At 39.1% G+C, this 21289-nt stretch overlaps 3 protein-coding genes across 3 annotated transcripts; 1 reads left to right on the top strand and 2 right to left on the bottom strand.

Annotated features, from left to right (window-relative positions):
- Positions 1–1343: 1343 nt before the first annotated feature.
- Positions 1344–6596, bottom strand: CBG16272 (the record flags this gene model as incomplete). Its single annotated transcript, XM_045238811.1, has 7 exons — positions 1344–1386; positions 1537–1734; positions 1975–2363; positions 2525–2686; positions 2737–3087; positions 3494–3761; positions 6577–6596. The coding sequence occupies 7 exons, from the start codon at positions 6594–6596 to the stop codon at positions 1344–1346; spliced, it is 1431 nt and encodes a 476-aa protein (XP_045095880.1).
- Positions 6597–9368: 2772 nt separating this feature from the next.
- CBG16274 lies at positions 9369–19309 on the bottom strand (the record flags this gene model as incomplete). Its single annotated transcript, XM_002643524.2, has 11 exons — positions 9369–9865; positions 9964–10199; positions 10325–11245; positions 15224–15319; positions 15702–15791; positions 16330–16425; positions 17289–17360; positions 18000–18086; positions 18311–18385; positions 18636–18731; positions 19215–19309. The coding sequence occupies 11 exons, from the start codon at positions 19307–19309 to the stop codon at positions 9369–9371; spliced, it is 2361 nt and encodes a 786-aa protein (XP_002643570.2).
- Positions 11354–12302, top strand: CBG16276 (the record flags this gene model as incomplete). The annotated part of the gene is made up of 2 exons (XM_002643525.1): positions 11354–11872; positions 12093–12302. 2 exons carry the CDS (start codon positions 11354–11356, stop codon positions 12300–12302), a joined length of 729 nt encoding a protein of 242 aa, XP_002643571.1.
- Positions 19310–21289: the final 1980 nt, after the last annotated feature.

The raw sequence follows: 21289 nt of genomic DNA, 5'->3' as shown, positions 1-21289 counted from the left end.
AGTTGAAGTATCAACAATCACAATAGGACCGTAATAACTGGTGGGGTGTGGATCAAGATCCTCCCTGAAAAACTCACAGGAACTAACAAACGCGGGATTGAAGACTGTGGAAAGTGTTGCATTAAAAAAAAGAAGTTTGACCATTCGGCTATCTCTTTTTGGCTCCAGTATTGTGTTTTTATCATCAACCAACTGTAGTGCTCCCTCTTATTCCAGAGATGTTCCATAACCAATTCATTGAGCGCCACCGCTTCCCCTCTGAAGACGTTAGTAGTTTAAAAGAAATATAATTTTGAAGATACTCATCGATAATACACATTGCTGAATCAAAAGACCCGGAGCACATTACGGTGTTTAAAAACGATCCCTCGATGGTTGAAAAAAACGATTTGAACGTTGTCCAGGATTATCCTTAAGAAAACAAATTCAATTGCAAACACACGCATTCAACAAACTTTTCTTCCTCCTTTTTGAGAAAAAAGAGAATCCAAAATTGATAATTTGGTATTCAACGTTAAATGTGAACCCACAATTTTCTAAACAAAAATCACCTTCAGAAAGGAACTTTTCATTACTTCAAAATGTTTTTAAAACATTATGTCCAGTGTTGTCAAAGTGAAGGAGGTGGCTACCTGGGAATTTAACCTATTTTTTACTGGAAAGAGGGAGTCAATGGTCGTAGAATTTGAACCAACTATTATTGATGGAGCACTGAAAGTGAGATTTCTATGTTCTTCTATAATAGCTTCTTGTGCTTTTTCTGGGTTATTATCATATTTATGAAATGAAATATTAGATTGGCTTTGAAAAATGTTGGATTACTCAAACCGATTCATTTTGATTGTGCTGTATTTCAGTTTGCACAATATTCACAATGGGATGACAAAACGGGGTTGAGAAAAAAGGAGGAGTCTCAAATAGAAGGCAAAGAAAAGGGGAGAGATAATAGAAACCCTCGAACAGAAAAAAAGCAAAACTCAAAACGAGGGCTAGAAAAGGTACATGACCTGTACAAAACAGGAGAGCGGGACGGAGTCAGATACTCAGATTGTATAAAAGGCTAGTGAACTATACAACAGAGTGTTTAAAAACTATTCAATAGCAATAGCAAAGATTAAGATCATGTTGTTTTTCGACTTTGTTGTAGAAAGATGGGAAAATAGTGGGAGCAGGAAGATGAGAAGAATCGCAAAAATAAGAAATATGGAAAGGAATTTACTTTGCAACTATGGTGAAGGTCGAATGAGAGACATACAAAAGTAGAGTGGAACGGGGAGAGTTTGAGAGCCGGGTTAAACCAGTAAATACTCTGTGTGAGAATTTGTGGCCAAGGCAAGAAGAAATCAGTAATAACGTGGAAGTGTGTTTGTGCAGCCTGGACGGCACCTGAAAATGTCAAAATTGGAAATTTAATTTCGTCTGATTTGGACAGTTGTAAAAAACGTAATGCGTTATTTTTTGATGCGAGAAAGTATCTTAGAAACTGATATAGTCAAATTTAAACTTATTAGCTGTCAAAAATTTTCAGAAACTCACTTGCACGGATAACCATCTTTGGACTTGAGCTGCTCTTCTTGATAGTACGAGATTTCTACTTTTTCCCCAGCAGCAATATCTTTTATGGCGTAAACCGACACTCTCGGAACCAGCGGATCCTCGTCCTTGACTCTCGAGTGAGTCTCAATGAGCGCAGCGTTCGGTTGACATCCATGTGCCATAAAACGCGATAAATTTCTGAAAAATGAAGGTGAAATTAAACTAAAATTTACAGTCTTTCCCAAGATTATACATCTTAAAGGAATTTCAAGATTTTATCGAAAGTGTCAGAACTTGTATATTCATCTCAAAGAAAATTTGGTGAAAAAAGTTTGCGTCATGTTTTTGAAAAAATCGTCGTGGTTCTTATCGTTTAACAATTTTTCAATCAAAACATCAAGATAGATTTCAGATTTCCATTTCAAATTTCAAACTCACCCGATTGCAGACGAGTTGATGACGAGTTGCGGGCAGATAAGGTTGAGAGCGACGTCGTAGCTTTCATCTCTTCGGGTGCCGGTATCTGCTTGCGTGACCAAGCCATTGTACTCGACGATGAATTCTCCTTGCCTTATAGGCTCCGCAGCTCGGAGGGCAAAATCGATGAACTCATTCTCATAACGAACCAAGAGCATCTTTGTTTGGCCACGTTGAGAGCATCGGCGAGGGCATTCGGAAGAACAACCGCACGTGTCAGAACATTCGATCACAACTCTTAAATCGGAAACATCGAAATCAGTCATGTCCAAACGTCCTTCTCCATTCTGTGTCATATATTTCGCATCTGATTCGGTTGATCCTGGTTGTGGAGCATATAACATGTGCCACTGAAAATATAAAAGTTTAATTGAAGGTAATGCTATATTTTTTGATGCGCAGAATTTTGGTTAAGTTCAAATTTGTCCAAATTTTTGATGTGGTTATCATTTCGACAATTTCTTTTGCCAAACCAAAAAACAGTCAAAAGTTAGAAAAGTATTGAACTTACCAGCTTATTGCATTGGCAAGTATTCGGTGATTCACATGCAGTATCGATTGCATTAGTCAGCTTTTTCTTGTATGATTTTTGTAGCTCGTCAACACTTTTGTTCGATTGTGCGGAGAGGATCACATCCATTGCACTCTCCTCGACGACATTGAAAATGGTGTACTGTAATTTTTAAAAATTAGTTGCAGACAATTTCTAAAGCCCTAACTCACCTTGAACCTTGGCGGCATAACCAGATTGCGACGTAGGCACAAGTAAATCAGAGGCGGCAGATCGTGGACTCGATGGATCTTTGTGTGATAATAGCTGAGGTCTTCGTAGAGCCAGAAAAGGTGATGCGGAGTATTCAACAAATCAAGACCCATTGATAACCACATTCTTGTCGCTTGCTTCATTTCGTCCGTTGCTTCCGGATCACGCTGAATACTGCGTAGGTATGCGTCTCTTTGTCTAGCTGTTCCCAAGACCTCTTGATTCTCCCTCCTGAATCTCGCATCGAGTTGAACGAATGCCGCTGTACTGTTCCAGCCGACGTAGGTGCAGAGAAGCTGGTTATAAATGTTCTGAAAATTGTATGTTTTTTTTTTTTAAATCTGAAAATAGTGTGAATGCTTCAATGAACCGCTATACTGTGGATATTTGTACTTCGAGCTCGATTATCTCACATCCTATCAAATATATAGAAGTTAGCTATTGTTTATCATGATATTGCAAGCACATAAATATCTTTCACATTTTTATATCATGCGTAGGAACTAAGAAAATAGAGCTTGAACGATATTTTTTTGGAAGTTCATTTTGAGAATTTTAGAGTTAGAAATTGATCAAATTTTTTATACACAGTGATTTTTACAAGATAATTTTTGTGCCAGTTTTTTGTACTCCCCATGAACTTTTTTACGGTTTATTTTCAAAATAAATTCATTCTCTAAATCTGCTCTAATTCTCCTCTAAACTTTCACAACATACCGTGTACGTTGTCTGCACCTTCCATTCATAATTTTTTTTATGGGCGGCAACCTCGTTTGCTGTCATCTTGCGTCTCGGTATTCCGGGGTAATTGTGCCGGGAGTAGAATAGCGCACCAAGTCTGTCTTCAGCTGGAATAGGATTTGTGAAGATGTGTCCCATTTGAATAGATTCATTTCGAGCAAGATGAGCAAATTCTGGTTTGACTGGTTGGTTCCTTGCAATCAGAACACCAGCGACGGTACGGACATTTGGTTGGCCAAGTGTTCTGAAAAATGTTAGGCTTTTTAATTTAAAAACAAGGCGACGAGAATTCCTAAATCCTTAAAGTTAAAATTGTGAAAAACAGGTATGCAAAATCACTGAAATTAGATATAACCATTGTTGTGACAGGACAGACAGAAGACTAAAAGGACTAATTGAACTCTTCACAGGTAGCAAAAAACCAAAAAACTAATTCAAGATCTCAGTTCGTGTGACTCTAGAACAGAACTAGAGATTTGAAAAAGATATATCTTACATAGTGTCTGGAGTGGTTTCATCCGGCTGGTTTGCGGCTATTTTGAAGACTGATAGAAGACGTGATGGTGTTGTAGACAAATCGTTCGAGGGGCCAGTAGATTACCTGAAAAATAAAAGTTTGTGGAATATTGGGATTTTGTCGAGCGTAAGAAAAAAAAAGAAAAAGTCGAGAAAGATGAGCAATATGGTATACACTTTCCATTTCAAACAAGAAGAAAGAAATTTTGATTACAGTTTCCTAAACTTTTTGATAACGAAATAAAAATTGAGAGGAAAAGAGAAATGGAAATAGAAACTAGACATTTCTTGAAGGATAGGGAGCAGGAAATTTTTCGGAGATCCCAATTTGAGAACTGTATATCTGTTTTTCAGAGAACAAAATCAATTTTCAAACAGGTGGTTAAAAAGCGAAAATCAGAGCAACAAATGGCGCCGCAGGCAAAATCAGAGCAACAAATGGCGCCGCAAGATTAGAATCATCTAAGATGGTGTAGGTGACATGAATTTGGTGATGATAAGCATGAACAGCGCTGAGATCGATGAGATAATTTGAAGAATACAACGATTCGGGAGTACAAGAGGTACAAATTTCGATTTTTCAAGTTATTTGTCCCTCCAAAATTTGTGAAGTTTGGCAGAAAGTAAGATACTTTTTCAAAGCAATCTACTAGAGTCAGTTATCTGCTGGGCTCAACATGTTCCGCAGGAATCCACACACGTTGGGACACTCCCGGAGGAATCACCTATCTCTGCCGCTGCAGAAGGGAAAACTGATGAGTGCAGAGCGGTTGGTGGCTTGGTGGCGAGATGGTGAGAGACGCAGACACTAGGGTGCACTCCGAGTGGACGAGAGATAGCGAGGAGAGCGCTGGGCAGATGGAGACCCAGAGAATGGCGGCATGTGGAGTGTCGTAGTGGCGGCAAGTTAGAATGAACCCGTTAGAGGGTCACCCAGGATAAAATGATGCAAAAAAATATGAAGAATATTACCAAAAACGGACAGACGGAGATTTTTCGGAGATTTTACAGTCCTGAATCTCAATGGGAATACTGTTTAACTAATCTTCGGAGATAAAATTAAGTTTCAAACTGAAGAAAGAATCAGAGCAACAAAAACGGGTGATAGAAAATTTCCGCATAGGAAAAAAGTAGACAACTAAATCGCGTCAAAAGGCATCAAGTGCGCGATTAAAAATTTTTTCGAATGATGGGTCATGGTGGAACCGTGCAGCTGAACTTGGCGGTGATTAGCATTGATAACGCAAGAATATCGCAGTAATGGACAAATCGCGTGATGAGTGCATCATTGAAAAGTTTAAAAAGTGCGAAAGCGGGTAGTGCTAGCATATTTCGGAGGGCACAACGGTTTGGGGGTACAAGAGGTCACGAAATCTAAAAATCGTGGATACAAATTTCAATTTTTCAGGTATCTCGATTTTTCAGGTGGCAGTGATTTAGCGGGTCTTTGCAAAAAAAAGGCGGTTTCCTAACAAAATATTACATTGAAACCAAATAAAAAAAAAACTAAAAAATCGATGAATGTAGGAAACTAAAAAGGAGAAAAGGAAACTGAACGACGAGAATAAGAATAAGTGCGAGAGGAGATTGGGACACTCCTGGAGGAATCACCTATCTCTGCCGCTGCAAAAGGGAAAACTGATGAGTGCAGAGCGGTTGGTGGTTTGGTGGCGAGATGGTGAGAGACGCAGACACTTGGGTGCACTCCGAGTGGACGAGAGATGGAGTGCGCTGGGCAGATGGAGACCCAGAGAATGGCGGCATGCGGAGTGTCGTAGTGGCGGCAAATTGGAATTACTTTCAAAACGTCGTACAAGTGTGACGTCACACTTGCGAAACGTCACACTTTTAAACGTCGTCTTTCGAAACGTCGCGGAGCCTAAAAATCGTGGGTACAAATTTCGATTTTTCAGATATCTTGTATCTTCGAAAGTTCGCAAAGTTGGAAAGTAAGAATACGCGAGAAAGAGCAGCAAATGAGCAGAGATGGGCAGCAGATAGGCAAATTCGAGCATGAAATAAGCCGATATGAATCAGTAAAATATAATTTTTCTCATCGAGCTGGGCAGTGATTTAGCGGTTCTTTGAAAAAAGGCGGTTTCGTAACAAAATATTACATAGAAACCAAATAAAAACACTAAAAAATCGATGAATGCAGGAAACTAAAAAGGAGAAAAGGAAACTGAACGACAAGAATAGGAATAAGTGCGGGAGGATAAGATGGGACCATCATTTGCTGAACGCGGTGGTCCTTGTATGGGCGGAGTCTCGGTGATGTGTACCAGATTGACGTGTACTATACCAATTTCCCAGAGGCTTTTAAAGGATCTTTTAAAGGAGGGAGGAGAGTGGGCAGGAGATTTTTCGGAGATTTTTCAGTCCTGGCTTTCAATAGGAAAACTTTTTTCTTCGAATCTCCGGAGACCAAAATTAATTTTCAAACTGAAGCGAAAATCAGAGCAACAAAATCGCAGTGATAGACGATTATAGGCAAAAGGTTGGCGGCTGAATCGCGTCAAAAGGCACTAAGTGCGCAAATAAACTTTTTCAAATGACGGGACATGGTGAGACCGTGCTGATGGCACGAACATGTATTCACGGCGTCGAAAACGGCAGGAATGTCGCAGTAATGCACATATCGCGTAATTATCTCTTGAAGGATAGGGGACTTAGATATTTAGGGCATTTTTTGAAACCGGCGAAAAATGTTGGGTCTGGAAGTAATGAATCCCAATTTGAAAACTTGATATCTAGTGCACAGAACGCAGTTTTGAGTTGTAGAGATCCAAATTAACGCTGTGAGATTTAGATATCTAAATTAACGTTCAAATCAGTGTTTGGAAATTGAAAAACGGAGCAACGAAATCACGGTGTATGCGCACCAGCTAGGTATTCGGAGCGGCGAAGGTTGGTCGAACAGATTTAAAAAAATGTGAGGAACTATTGAGGCAGGAAAAAACGAAACTAAACGACAAGAATGAGTGTGGGAGGACGAGATGGGACCATCGCCTGCTAAACGTCGTGCTCTTTGTATGGGCGGAGTCTCGTTAATGTGTTCTGTACCAGTTTTCCAAGAGCACAAAGACGGAAGGACCAAAGAAAAAGGACTGTAGGTGAAGAAGAGATACCATCGGTAAAAAAGAGGGTTCTTAGCTGAAAACGCGCTTCAATGAAAAAAGCACACAACCAAGACAATAAGGAAAATTTTGTGAAAACATAAGCCATCTGAAATGTTGTATGAGTTGGTACGAAGAAGGAAGAAAAACTGTGTTGACAACTATTCAGGCACACCTGTCGTTCAATCAAGACCACCATCATAAATCGTCTATATCAATTGTTTATTACACTGTTGACAGCTCATAAGGCAATACAGATGATATTCAGAATAATATTCTATGAGAGAATCTGGGGGAGGTCTAAAGCGAATTTAATGAATCAAACTACTAGGGAAACTAGAGAGATTCTTAAGGTAAATAAAAGAGGGTAAAAAAGTGATCCCTAAAAGCAGAGAACAGGTATTCAGAGGAGAAGATAATTTTATTATAACAGAAGGAGAAAAAAAAATATGTGGAACAAAGAACATAGTTGGCGAATTTGGCTGAGCTTAAACTTGTGAGGGTTTTAATGAAAATTAGAAAAAACTGGGTGAAATATATTGGAGCAAAATGGGGAGGGGAAGGGGGAGCCTAAATTACAATAAAACTACAGTAGAATAAGTATTAAACATGAACAGAAAAAAGATGGCGACGATACCGAAAACATGATGACGTGTTGGAAAAACTTATCAGAATATTAAAAAAGTGTGCAAGTGTGTTCAGCAGAATTGGCGCCAGGAAAATTGGTGGGACCTGTGAATGTAGGGGGTGTAGGCGTAAATGAATGTGAGTGGCAATCTGGAAGTTGTGTGGCAAGAGGACGACAATAGAGGCTCTGTAATAAAAAAGTTTAGAAGATAACAAGTAGTGCTTGATTGATATTAAAACTAGGGTGCTGTTACTCGTATTTCCTCTAATAGAGGCCCATCTAAAAGATCAACTTCGATTTCAACTATTTCGATTCCTGTGAAAGATATCACAATTTTGTCAACTGACACAATAATGATGATATTATGACAAGCATTTCAATAGTTGACAAAAATTTGATATCTTTCACAGGAATCGAGATACTTAAGCTCAAAATTGACAGTGTAGAGGTTTCACGGTACTTGCATAATTTGTTTTTTTTTTCGGAAACTCTTTTCAAGCGGTTATGATAGTTAGAAATTTATTTCAGTTTTTTTTTGGACACAGTGATTTTAGAAAGATAGTTTTTTAAAACTCTTCATGAACTTTTTTTCACAGGTTTGTTTCAATCTATAGTTCTTTTCTAATTCTCCCCCAAAACGTACCTTGTACGTCGACTGCACTATCCAGTCATGGTTGTCCTGAAATTATTTCTCAAACGGTTTCTGTTCAATCACAAAGAAATTTTCTCTATTCCAAAAAATTCTAATACAAAGACTGAAATACCTACTTCATTTTTTGCTATACTTCTGCTTAGCCAGCCCGATTGTTGGTTTCATCTTGTTGAATACTTCAGAAAATCGATAGAAGCTTCCAGTTTATGAGTTTTAATGATGTGCCATTCTCATTATTCAGATATATGCAATAAAGGTGTTGGTAGATTCGAATTGGAAAACTTTTCTAAAAAATTGAATTCACAAAGTTTAGGCGAAATTCTCTCACCTCTGTACTTGAAATTTTCTGCACACGTTGTGGGGATTTTGCTCGACCAGATTGGTTTTTGATTGGTTTTTCCGAATAATGCATTCCAACAGGGATTCAAGCACAATTTGCCAATTTGATTGAACGGCTCAGCTCTGAAAAAAATTGAATTTTAGTGGATTCTAGTTCAGAAGACTTACCAATTTGAGCATACGATGTTGAAAAAAAGTGAAAGATCTGAAATTGGAGAAGAGAAGGAAATGCTCATGGTTATAATACCATTTCAGGGAAAATATAATAATACAAACCGATTTTCAAACGATTTCAAAGTTTATTGATTATTCCAATATTTCAAAAAAGGTATTAAAAAAGATAAGTATTCAGTTTCGATGAATTTCAATGAGACACTTGTTCATGGATTTGAACACGTAGGGAAAGAAATGGGACCAAAAAAAAAAAGAATCGGGGGATCGGAATGGGATCGGAATGGGATTGGAGAGAAATAATAAACGAGGATCATGACAAATGTGAAATGATTGTGAGAGAGGCAAAAGAAGACAATTAAGTGCGCACAGGAGAGTAAAAATTAGAAAAGGGAAACGAAAAAATTTAAGAAAAAGCGAAAAAAAAACTTAGAAAGATCCACCCCAATAGTCTGGGAGGAGGTTCCGCGGAATGCGAATCCTCTCCTCTTCTGGTCTTTGTCGCTTCTGAATCCTAGTCGAATCGATAGCAGGCGGGCATGATTGCCAGCGTCCTCTCGGTGCTTGTCTTTTCGGCTGCCCCTCCAAAATCATTTCTCCTTTCCGGTTGTTCTGTCTCTCGATGCGGCGACTGTATTTCCGATTGAAGCGGCAGTCCTTCTTTGCTTTCCAGAGCTCCATGCTCTTTCTTTTTCTCTCGCTCTCCAAGGGACCTTCCAGATGACCGAAGAGTCCTTCCGGACGCTTTGCTGGCTTCCAATGAGACAGCATGTCGAGCACCGGGGCATCAGACTGGAGCATGGAGCACTCAAGCCTCCACGAGGCAAATTGGAGCCTGTAGAGACTTTGAAGCTCCTCTTCAAGAACTTCCTCCATTGAAACCATCCATTCGTCAAGCAGTACAGCGAAGAGCTGACGGCAGATGGCTGAAACAAGAAACTTCTGGGTTTGAAATAGAAAATCAATTATCAACGGCTGTTGCCGGAATAGATTGTTACCAAAGTAAAAACGAAAAATTACTTACCGTGGAGTGATGGACGAGGGACGTGGAGGGGCCCGATGAGATCCGCCAAGTGGACTGGAAGCCAGAAGAGCAGGTCCCGCACAAACTCCATTTGGTCTGAAGTCTTCCAATCGTCGACCTTAACCACCTTTTTGTATATATACAAAAAGTAGTGTCCGGCTCTGGGCACTCTGGGCTCTTCCTCCACATCCTCGGGCTTCCAACCCTTCAGGAGAAGGGCAGCCTTATCGGTAAGGCTTCAAGACTTCGAGCCCTGAAAATAAATATAAATTAATAAGACGGTCATCAGATTTTTCAATTTATCATCTAATATAGATTTTTTTTTCTTTAATGTTAGACTGAAAACTAGAATGAAAGTTACCTCGAGGCCGAATTTGTGATTTTGTCCATTGTGTGGACTCCAATCCTCGCCACAGTTTGAGACAGTGGCTCGATTCCCAGCAATTTGCCGAAGTCTTTAATCAGACCTCCGCGTGGCAGTTGACCAAAATGAGTATCAAGCTTGCCCTGCTCCTCTTCATTCCATTGCGGGAACATCAAAAGACTGTCGTCTGGACGAATCTTGAGCTCATCATCAAACGATGTGAAGATGTTCCGTTGATTAGTTTCTTCTTGGCGCATTTTCGCTGCCAGGAAGAAAGGATCTTGGATTGACTTAAAATAGAATCCGTTATTCATTTTCGCTGATCTCTCCATGAAATCGACGGAATTCGCGAATTGCCTCTTCATTATTTTTCTTGTTTCCTCCAGGAGCTGGAAGTAAGAGCCATTGTTGCTGGCTTTGAAGCTTGCGTCAATCGGCGAGCTTTCCGCAAGCATGACCCAATCCACTGAATGGCTTCTATGTTGCCGTGACTCCTTTTCTTGAGGCGCATGCTTTTTGAGCTCGGTCGAAAATCGTTTCGAAGCTCTCTGTCGCTCTTTGTGAAAATCATCTTCTATCTTTTGCTTTCTCCACGCTTTTTCCGCTTGCTCTTTCTTAATCGCTTCGAGCTCCTTCAAATCTTCTTCATATCTCTTCTGGATTTCGGCTTCTTCGGCCAGCCTTTGCTTCTCCTCTCTCCGATCCTGTCTTCGCTTCTCTTCTGCTTGTCTTTTCATATTTCTCTGGAACTCCTTCTCCTTCTTCTCAGCTTCTTTCTGGAGCTTCCTTGCTTCTCGCTCCATTTCTTTCCTCCTTTTTTTTGCCTGTGGATCGTCTTTGGCGACGTCGTACTCGTCATCGCCTGATTCCCGATCGTCGTCGTCGTCTTTCTCGTTGTAGCTTCTCTTCGGAAGGCTCCTAAAAAAGTTTATAATGAAATGAAACATATATGAATCATTCCCTCCCGCGTCTCTGTAGCGTGCGGTGACCCCTTCTATTCCTCTGATATCGATTTTTTTGGCCGCTATGGTTGTAACTATTATTAAACATAAACCTCGAAATAAGAGAAAAGCTCTCTCGGCCTTGAAAGATGAAAATGGCGGTAAGAAATCCAAATTGTCTGAATATTCCAGTAAGGAAGCTGTGGATGATATAATTGAATCTGTGGATGATATGTCTAACCCATTATATGATCTGCTGTCAAATGATTTCAAATCGAAAGAAGAATTCACTGTGAATGATATTGCAATGATGTTTAAGTCGCTGGCTGAAACGATTCTCAAGCTTCAATCTCAAAACACAATGTTGAAAAACCAAAACTGTATTCTAAATGCCAATTTGTCGAATCTTACGGAAAAAGTTGATGGCTTGGAGGAGAATCTCAAATTGTTATCATCTCAACCTAAAGAATCACCAAAACCTCCTACTACATTAATTAAAACTTTTGCTTCAGCTGTCGCCTCAACCATCTCTGCTCCAGAATCCCAAATCACTTTCATGCGAGCTGCCTCATTGGCTAACTCTGAAGATGCACGGAAATCGAATGTGATCATCAAAAATATCGACCTTTCGGAAGAAGCTATTGAGAAAGCTGAATTCGCCTCCAAAATTGCCAAGGACTGCGGTACTTCGACGCCATCGGTTTTTCGCATACCTCATCACAATGGGCGCCAAAGGGCCGCCCATTGTGCGCCTGGCATTCAAGTCCAAGGAGGAAGCAAGAACTGTCCTCACCAAATTCAACTCAATCAAGGCTTCAATACAGGGGTGCTTGAATGCGTTTCCCCGCCCAGACCTCTCCAAACCAGAACTCGAGAAATATCGACAATCCTGGAAAACGGTGATCCAAAAGAACAACGAGGCAGGTCAAACCATTTATAAGGTTCGCAATCTGGAAGTCGTCAAAGTTGTCTACAGAGAAAATCAGGAGCCGTGGCCATGGGCCAAAAAACACTCGATCCCAGAAAATTTCTAAAAATTGGTTACACCAATAGCTGCTCAATTAAGAACAAAGTCCTCCAACTCGATCTATGGTCTTCTAATTCCAACATCGATATTCTCTGTTTAGTGGAAACTAAAATTGATTCAAACTATCCTGACTCCCTGCTATCTCTTGATGAAAAATATGCTGTAATCTGGAAAGATCGAAACAGACATGGCGGAGGTCTAGCCATACTAATCAAGAAGCCTATCAATTATACGGTAGTATCACTTCCGACACATCTTGAATCCGTTGAAATTCTATCTGTGGATATCAAAATACATGGCAAAACTACAAGATTAATTGTAAGCTACAATCCTAATCACAACTACTGTTTTAAGGACCTTCGAGAATCACTTAACATACTCTTGTCAACTGAAAATCCATCTATTATCACTGGAGATTTCAATTGTGCCCATGTTGATTGGAATTCATATACAGCATCTGATTCTCAATGCCAGTCACTGTTGGACTTTTCGCTTTATAATGGCCTGACGCAATTTGTACAAAATCCAACAAGACTCGAACAACCAAATATATTGGATCTGGTGTTCACTAATTCCATGGACATTATTCGTGATGTCATTGTTGGTGAGAAATTCAGTAACCATTGCAGGATTGAGATTGATACCTTTATATTGCTTAATTCTATTTCACCCCTCAAATCAACGAAAAATTTCAAAAAAGGAGATTTTAGATCGATGAATTATATTCTATCAAATATCGACTGGGATTTACGATTTTCAACAATGTCAATTGATGAAATGTTTGATAATTTGAGAGGAATTATTCTGGAGCTTATTGAATCTTTTGTACCAACAGAAACTCATCGAATTCATAATATAATTTACTCCAAAGAAACCAAACAATTACTAAAGAAGAAATTATTGATTTGGAAGAAAGCAGGTAACTCGGACGAGTATAAACATGTTTCAGCACTATTCAAAAGGTCACTCGTAAAATCTAAAGAAGAAAGAATCTATAAACGTCTGAATTCTGGATCAAAAAATTTTTTCGGATTTATGAAATCGAAATTTGAAGGAAACAGTGATATACCGGCAATTCGATATAAATCTAATGAGAATGTTATCATGAGTGATGAAGGAAAAGCCGAAATATTTGGAGATTGCTTCAGTGAATTTTCAACATTGACAAAGATATCCTTCCTGCTACAGGGAATCTAACTTCTAAGTTTAGCTCAGATGTCATATTCACGCCGGAGAATATCGAGATATTACTATATAAACTGAAAGGCCGAAATAATACTTCTCCGGATAGTATCCCGTCAATATTTCTGAAAAGAGCGTGTACTCCTCTTGCGATTCCACTATGCATTATATTCACAGAAAGTTATCGAGTTGGAAGAATACCAAAATCTTGGAAGGAGGCGATTGTTATGCCGCTTCATAAGAAAGGCTCCCGCTCCGATCCTTTGAATTATAGACCAATCTCTTTAACATCCAATATATGCAAGATTATGGAGAAGTTGATACGAAAACATCTAGTCCAATACTTATCCGAAAATAACCTATTATCAGAAAAACAATTCGGGTTCCTTAATCAGAGAAGTACAATTTCCCAACTGATCGCCTACCAGAACAAGCTTGTTTTCAATTCTTTAAATGGGTTAGATACCCATAGCGTCTATATTGATTTCCAGAGGGCCTTCGATACAGTGCCGATAAACAGATTGATTCATAAGTTGGAAAGCTTTGGGATATCTCCCAAACTAAGAAATTGGCTTCGTTCATTTGTCACGGATTAGAAAATTTCAAGTCAAAATCAATGATATACTATCGAAGGAGAGGCGCGTATTGTCCGGAGTCCCGCAGGGATCTGTTCTTGGGCCTACCCTCTTCTTGTTATATATTAATTGTATTGGGGACAAATTTCAAAGTGACTATCTACTGTTTGCAGATGACTTGAAAATTTATGATACGAATGATAGATTGATTGATGCAGATTTAATTGAATTGGAGAATTGGTGCTCGAAGTGGAAAATGAAAGCGGCTCCTAAAAAGTGCGAATACATCAAATTCAATGCAACAAGAAAATATGCCAACTCCAATGTTATGAATCCCAAATTAAATCAAGATTTGATTCCCCCTGTGGAAAATGTCCGTGATCTTGGAATCTACTTTTCCAGTAACCTGAGTTTCCATTATCATTATTCGTTGATTATTCGGAAATCACATCAGAGGATCACATGTTCTTTTCCATTCTAAAAAACGCATCGTGGAGTGTTTTTATAAAATGCTATACAATTTACATACGCCCTTTACTCGAATGTGGAACGATAGTCACTTCTCCAATCCTAAAGGATCATATTATAAAATTGGAATCGGTGCAAAAGTCATTTGTTTTCAGAATTTTCAAAAAATTCAGGATGGCATACACTTCATACTTTGAAGCACTGGAAGAATGTCAGCTAAGTTCCTTGGAGTATCGCAGACTCTATAATGATTTGGTCTACACGTATAAAATTATTGTTTCCAAAGAAATTATCATGGAGGTTCCAATTTTCGAAATATTTAATCATGCTGGATCATTGCGACGTCACAAATACTATCTCAAATCACTTTTCAAAATCTCAACAAAAATATCTTCTCAGTTTCTCTCTAATAGAGTAATCAGATGTTGGAACTCTTTACCCGCCAATGTGTCTCCGGTAAAGCCCTCGTCAGCGGCTTTCAAAAATCGACTATTATCCTGTGATCTAAAACATTTTCTTGTGTTGAATTCAACTAATTACTAACTCGGTTTATCCTTCATCTCCCAATTACTACAAATGTATGTCCCTGTTATATCTCCTAGTTTCATTGACATTTCACGTGTTAGTGGTTTTCTCCCCTTCGTTGAAATAAATAAATAAATAAATAAATAAAATAAATAAATACAGATAAAAAAAAACAAACCTGAGATTAGCTCTTCTCGAAGATGGAGCTGGAGACGACGACGTACCGGGAGACGACGACGACGACGTCGTTCCAATAGAAGAGCTGGCGGAGAAACTGAAAAAGGTTTAGTAATTGTTTATTGCAAGGGGGAAAATTGTTTTAATTGGTAGAAAAGCTATTGTTTAGGTGTTTAAACCGACAAACACGATTTATTGGCGATGCTCTCAACAGTAAACGAAAATTCCGAAATTTTCAATAACTTTGGACGCATTCGTTTCTTTCTATGTCGTTTCTTATTGTACTTTTTCAGATATTTGGCTTTTCTCTAAAATCCTATCATAACTTTTCGATTGTGGCCAGTGAAAAACAATAATCCATGATGTTAGAACACTCAGAAGACTATTTAATCCGTAATAGGAAGGATTTCACGCCTAGGAAAAACTCTGAGGAAAAATTGAAAAATTCTGAGGAAAAATTCGATTAATTAAAATCATACCTCGCGAGCCAGTTCTTGATACTGTTGACTTTTACAGTGGTTGGGTCCGGCACGGCAACGATGACGGCGATGGGCAGGGCTTGAGACGGACTGAAAAAAATTATGTGGATATTAGGAATTAAAAAAAAAAAAAAGCAAAACTGTGCCACGGCTTCAGAGCAAAAAATTGGAAAAGCCGCGGCCGGATCAGACTACACAGGTAAAATGCAAAAACATTCGTGCTGATGTCAACTAGGTTCACTATGCGTAATTGGATGACATCTAGTCACTTCTGGTCAAAAGTGGAAGAGAAAACTCCTTTTGGCTTTCCAGTTGGTCAGGTTTCGGCCAGAACTAGTAAAAAACAGCTGTATAGCCGGCCTCGTCCAGATTTTGGTCGGCAATGTAAGGTTGAAATATTACCAGAACAATCGTTATATTTTGTTGGAGTTTGGTTTTCTTTAGTATCGGTTTTCTCTAAAAGCCTCCCATCAGAAATTGCTAGTCACGGCAGTGGGTATTTGTACAGATCATCTGTTATTACTCTCGCATCGATCATAATATCAACTCAACTTTTGAAGAAAAGTGATAGTTTCCCCCGAAATTCCCGCATTCAAATTGAATTTACAGAACTGCCCCAAAAACTCACGATTCTGTGTCTGTCGAACTGCTTTGGTCCATTCGTTGAGCTTCTTGGTCCTTCGGAGCCGTTCCATTGGCATCTGGCAGAGATGGTAGACGATCCCTAGAATGAAAAAAATTGTAAACTTGAAAAGTATGGTATTTTGCAATTAATAATCTTTCTTTGACTCCATAACTATCAGATTTGTGGAAGCTTGAATTATAGTGGGTTTCTTTTTTCATTACAAAATCAGCTCACGCTATCACCATGGTCTCTTTCCGTAAAAAACGGTCCCAAATTGGGACCGCCGGTCCCAACGAACTTAGACAACGGTCCCATTGTTCCGACAACGGTCCCAAGGGTACGACAACAGTCCCAACCAGGCTTGATCTCGAGATGCTATTCGGCAAATCGAAAATTTTAAAATTTGTTTCAACTAAAGAAACACAGCGACAGAAACGGAAATTTAAAAAAAAAACAAATTATCGGCTTAAACTGAAACGTCTTGTCTGTATTACTGCCCGGAGAAAAGCGTTTTAGCATAAGCCTACAATACAAAAACGTAAAATTCTGAGAAACATTCCTGTCAAAGTACTGCAATTCCCAAATATCAACGAAATGTTAACTTCTTTCATTTAATTTCTCCTAGATGTTTAAGTTTCTTCCTGTATTTTAAGGCTTAGGCTGAAACACCTTCACATCCAAAAAATGACACCGAACTCGAAAATTTGGAAATAGGGTTCATTGAGCAAGACTAATTGGGATCGCTGTCGTATTGTTGGGACCTGTGTCTGTACTTTGGGACCGTTCTCGAGACATTGAGACCGTTGTCGAAACAATGAGACCGTTTTCCGTATTTTCGGGACCGGTGATCCTCTTTTGGGACCGTTTTTACCGGAAAGAAGCCAATTTTCCAAAAATGTGGTAGTTCTTGCCAAAATTCTCGCATTTTTATTTGAGTTTTCAGAACTGCTACAAAAACTCACGATTCTGTGCGTGTCGATCTGTAGACCACTGATCCAGTTCCATTGGAAACTTCTAGAGATGGAAGACGAGCCCTGAAATAAAAAATAATTAGCTTGATGGTGCTGGCGTCTTGCGATTCATTGAACTTGAAGGGGGTCTGAGATTTTATAAACTGTGATTTTCGAACATTGAAGAAGTAGTGGGTCTTCTGGGAAGAAGGGTCCCAAGGTTCCGGTCACGGTTCCAACGTTCCAAACTTTTTTTTGTTATGCCCTTGTTTCTCTTTCTTGCTTCCTGCTACTGTCCACACCTCATACGAGTACTCTCACTGATAATACACTTACGATTTAAACCCCTCTATTACGTAACGGAGGTAAGTTCCCATTTTCTTTCATCTCTAGATTTCTCATGTAAAAAATCGGTCCGGTGGTTTACCCAAGTGTTTTTGAAATTAGGGTTCATATCACCGAAGCTCCCGTCAAGCTCCATTTATCCATTTCTCAGATGCTACGGTAGACGATAACAATTATTACGGCTCAAAAGGAAACATGAAGTTCAGACCGTAATTGGACCCTGGTCAGAACATTAATACTTGGTCGGAATTCGTTGAGACCGTATTTCCAGAAAAAAAGGTGGAAGAGTTTAAGAGGTTTGAATTTCATTGTGGTATTTTGCCTAATCGAAATTCCCGCATTACGAGTGAAGTTTTAAGAATTGCCACAGAAACTCACGGTCCATTGCTTCCCGAATTGTTTCCATCGATTTGTTCAGCTGCTTGGGTTTGTGAATCCGCAACTGGAATAGACGGAAGATGGACCCTGAAATAAAAGACGTTTGAAAATGCTGGTATCTTGCGATTCAAAAAATTCCTCTATGACTCAAAAACTATTCGATTTGTGCGATTTTGAATTGTATTGTGGTTTTTTTTCGTTATAAATGCAGTTCATGTTATCTCTATTGTCAATTTGTCCAGAAAATTAGTAGTTTTTGCCAAAATTCTTGTTTTTGTATTTAAGTTTTCCGAACTGCTACAAAAACTCACGATTCTGTGCGTGTCGATCTGTCTTCATCCATTGCTTCACCTCCATTGGAAGCTTCAAGAGATGGGAGACGGGTTCTGAAACACAAATGAAAAGCTTGAAAATTCTGGTATCTCTCGATTCCGAAAATTTCTCTATGACTCAAGACGAATATTTCATAAAATGAGGATTTCAAAAGCTGATGAGTTTAGGAGGTTTGGTTTGTCGTTTTCCTCCTAACATAATCAGCTCATGCTATCACAATAGCCAACTTTTTAGAAAAATGACAAGTTTTGTCGAAATTTCCGTATTTCGAGTTGAGATTTCCAAATTGTCACAAAAACTCACGATTCTTGGCTCTTCGACTCATCTGGAAGTGATGCTTCTCCGGATCTTGAATCCTGTCTATCTTTAGAACCATCTGGTAGCGATGAAAGATGGGACCTGAAATTCAGAATGATAAACTAACAAATTGGTGTTTTGCGGTTCAAAACATTCACTATTTTACTTAAAAACAATACGATTTTTCTGATAATCGAATTTTTAACCTTTTAGAAAAGAGTTTAGGAGATTCGGACTGTACTGTGGATTTTTTGCTTCTTTTTAAAACTACTGAATGGATAAACTCTTTTCAAAAAGTATACATTTCGCACCCGTTGCATATTTACAGCTTCACATCAGCATTTATTATGAAAATAGCACAATTTAAAAATTCATATTTGGTTTTCTAACACAAACGTAAAAAGTTTTCTAATATGATTTAACCTTGAAACAATGCGGTTTCGGACGAATTGGGTGAACCGATCTTTTCGGCAATTATCTATTCGTGACCACCACCACGGTTGTTATCGACACTATCTTACTACTAGGATTACTGATTTTTGCCGAACAAGATGTTTTTTTTTCTAAATAGCATGAAAAACTCACATCTGTCCCAAGCCAACCGAATCCAGTCTCGAGCCAACCGAATCCGTATTTTCTTCTTCCATTTTTTCCGAATACATGTTGTTTTGCGAATCCATTTTCTTTAGTTTGATCACTTTGCTACCCTGAAAATAAGCAATTTGAGTGGAAGATTTATTGAGAAAGTGGAGAATACTACGCGAATCAATTGAAATTGGCTAGAACAGAAATACCGTAAATGCTCGAGAAGCTCACCAAGTACGTGGACTTTGAGGTCAATTATCTCGGTTCATTCAAAAGATATCAAAAAATGTTCAACTGATCAATTGTTTATCATGATATTACCAATATTTTATCAGTTGACAGATTTTTGATATCTCTCCTAAACACCGAGATAATTAAGCTCAAATTTTTAGTCTAGGGTGGACTTCTAGTACATCATTTGCCGGTTATTCTAACTGAATCGTTGATTCTTGCAATCAATTTTTAAAATCAGCGCTGTAACCGTCTGCGTCACTAGGGTGCTATGGAAGGGAGCGGGAATTCGAAAATTTTAGATTTTTATATTTTCTGATTTTCGTTGATTGGTTCGAGTGGAAAAACTTTGCCTTGCTCTCAGAAAAGAATAAAGATCTTATTTCTGGGTTTCGAATCTTGCTAAACAAGAAAAGCCTAATAAATGAAACGCGAATTGATAGAGAGCCGAGGTGATCTTTTCGACAAGAGGGCATGATGTCTGTGTGAGGAGGAGGTTGAGCGGTCAGTGTGCGCTTCGGCCAATCTATCTGCTTATCTGCGTCTACTGTTTTTCCTATATGCCTCGCACGTCTGCGTCTCGTCGGGAAAAGAACAGCATTAGGTCACTTCTTCCGTTCGATGGAGACAGAAAGGTAGAGAGGAGAGTAGGCAGAAGAGACGGAAAAGAGAGGAAGAGTACAAAAAATAATATCTGCGCGTATCGGAAGGGAAGCTCGGTGGAAAATTTGGCACTGAGCCAAGTTTGACTGCGTTGCGTGTCGGCCTGGTGGCAGTCAACTGTGACGCTGAAAAGGAGTTGATTAAACTCTGTGACGCTGAAACGGCATTTTGAAAATCTAAAAACTAGCGCGAAGAAAAGTTTTGCAACAGAGAGTACTTGCAACACCGTTCAGCCGTTCTTTCATTTCTGGCCGAGATTTCGAAAACCGAGAAATCTTTTCTTGTAGAAAAGTTAAATTACAGTCTGCAGAAATGATGAACAAGCTGGGGAGTGAAATGGAGAACCTGCTAAACAAAGACAAGTAAGCGATGCTATAGAGAAGATCATGTGCAGATGAAATGGAGTTTGAGGTAACTGTGAAAAAGCTAAGGAAGCTTGTGAAAGGTTACGGAAGGGTGTAGTGATCCGAATCATATGCAAGGACCGAGAACTTTCATTTTTGAATGTAGCCAGGAGAACCGGCAAAAAATTAGGGGGGGGGGGGGTACAACCATTCAGGAGTACATATGGTAAAAAGTGATTCAGGGGTACAAAGTTCATGATTCGAGGCTATAAATTTTTCAGAAAGTTTTATGTTTTGTACTTCTGACCTGAAATTTTTTCTGTAAATGTTTTGAAGCTAGATAAAAAGTTCAAACTAGCGGGACATAAAATACAGTTTTCCTAGGCAAGTTGTACTCCCCTGAATCACTAATTTTTAACCTCTGAATCAGTTGTACCCCCTTGTACTCACAAATCGTTCGAGAAGCTGAAATCGACCAAAATCATTTTGGAGAATCAAGGTGGAAGCTAGGAATAACACGACGGTCACTGAGAAGCTGGATTAAACACTGACAACGGAGAGGAGGGAAGCTGGAAATACCACTTGGTGAATTCTGGTGGTAAGTAGAACGAAACTCGGTCAAGATAAACAGAGAAAATTTTGGCACACGTAAGGAAAGCCGAGAAAAAGATAGTGTCGAGTCATTCCAGAGGATCGTTTGAGAACTGAGAGGAAGATTGGGAGAGAAGAAAGAAGAAAGATATGGAAGCAACTTTGCCGGAGAGACTTCTGAAAGGAGCGACGAGAATGGTGTGCAAGAACCTTCGGAATCGATGATATCAAATGATAAAATCTTAG

The sequence above is a fragment of the Caenorhabditis briggsae genome (assembly GCF_000004555.2).
Source record: "Caenorhabditis briggsae complete genome, chrX, whole genome shotgun sequence".
In the NCBI taxonomy this organism is placed as follows: Eukaryota; Metazoa; Nematoda; class Chromadorea; order Rhabditida; family Rhabditidae; genus Caenorhabditis; species Caenorhabditis briggsae.
The sequence above is the reverse complement of the archived record's forward strand: the minus strand, read 5'-3'. Positions and strand labels throughout refer to the sequence as shown.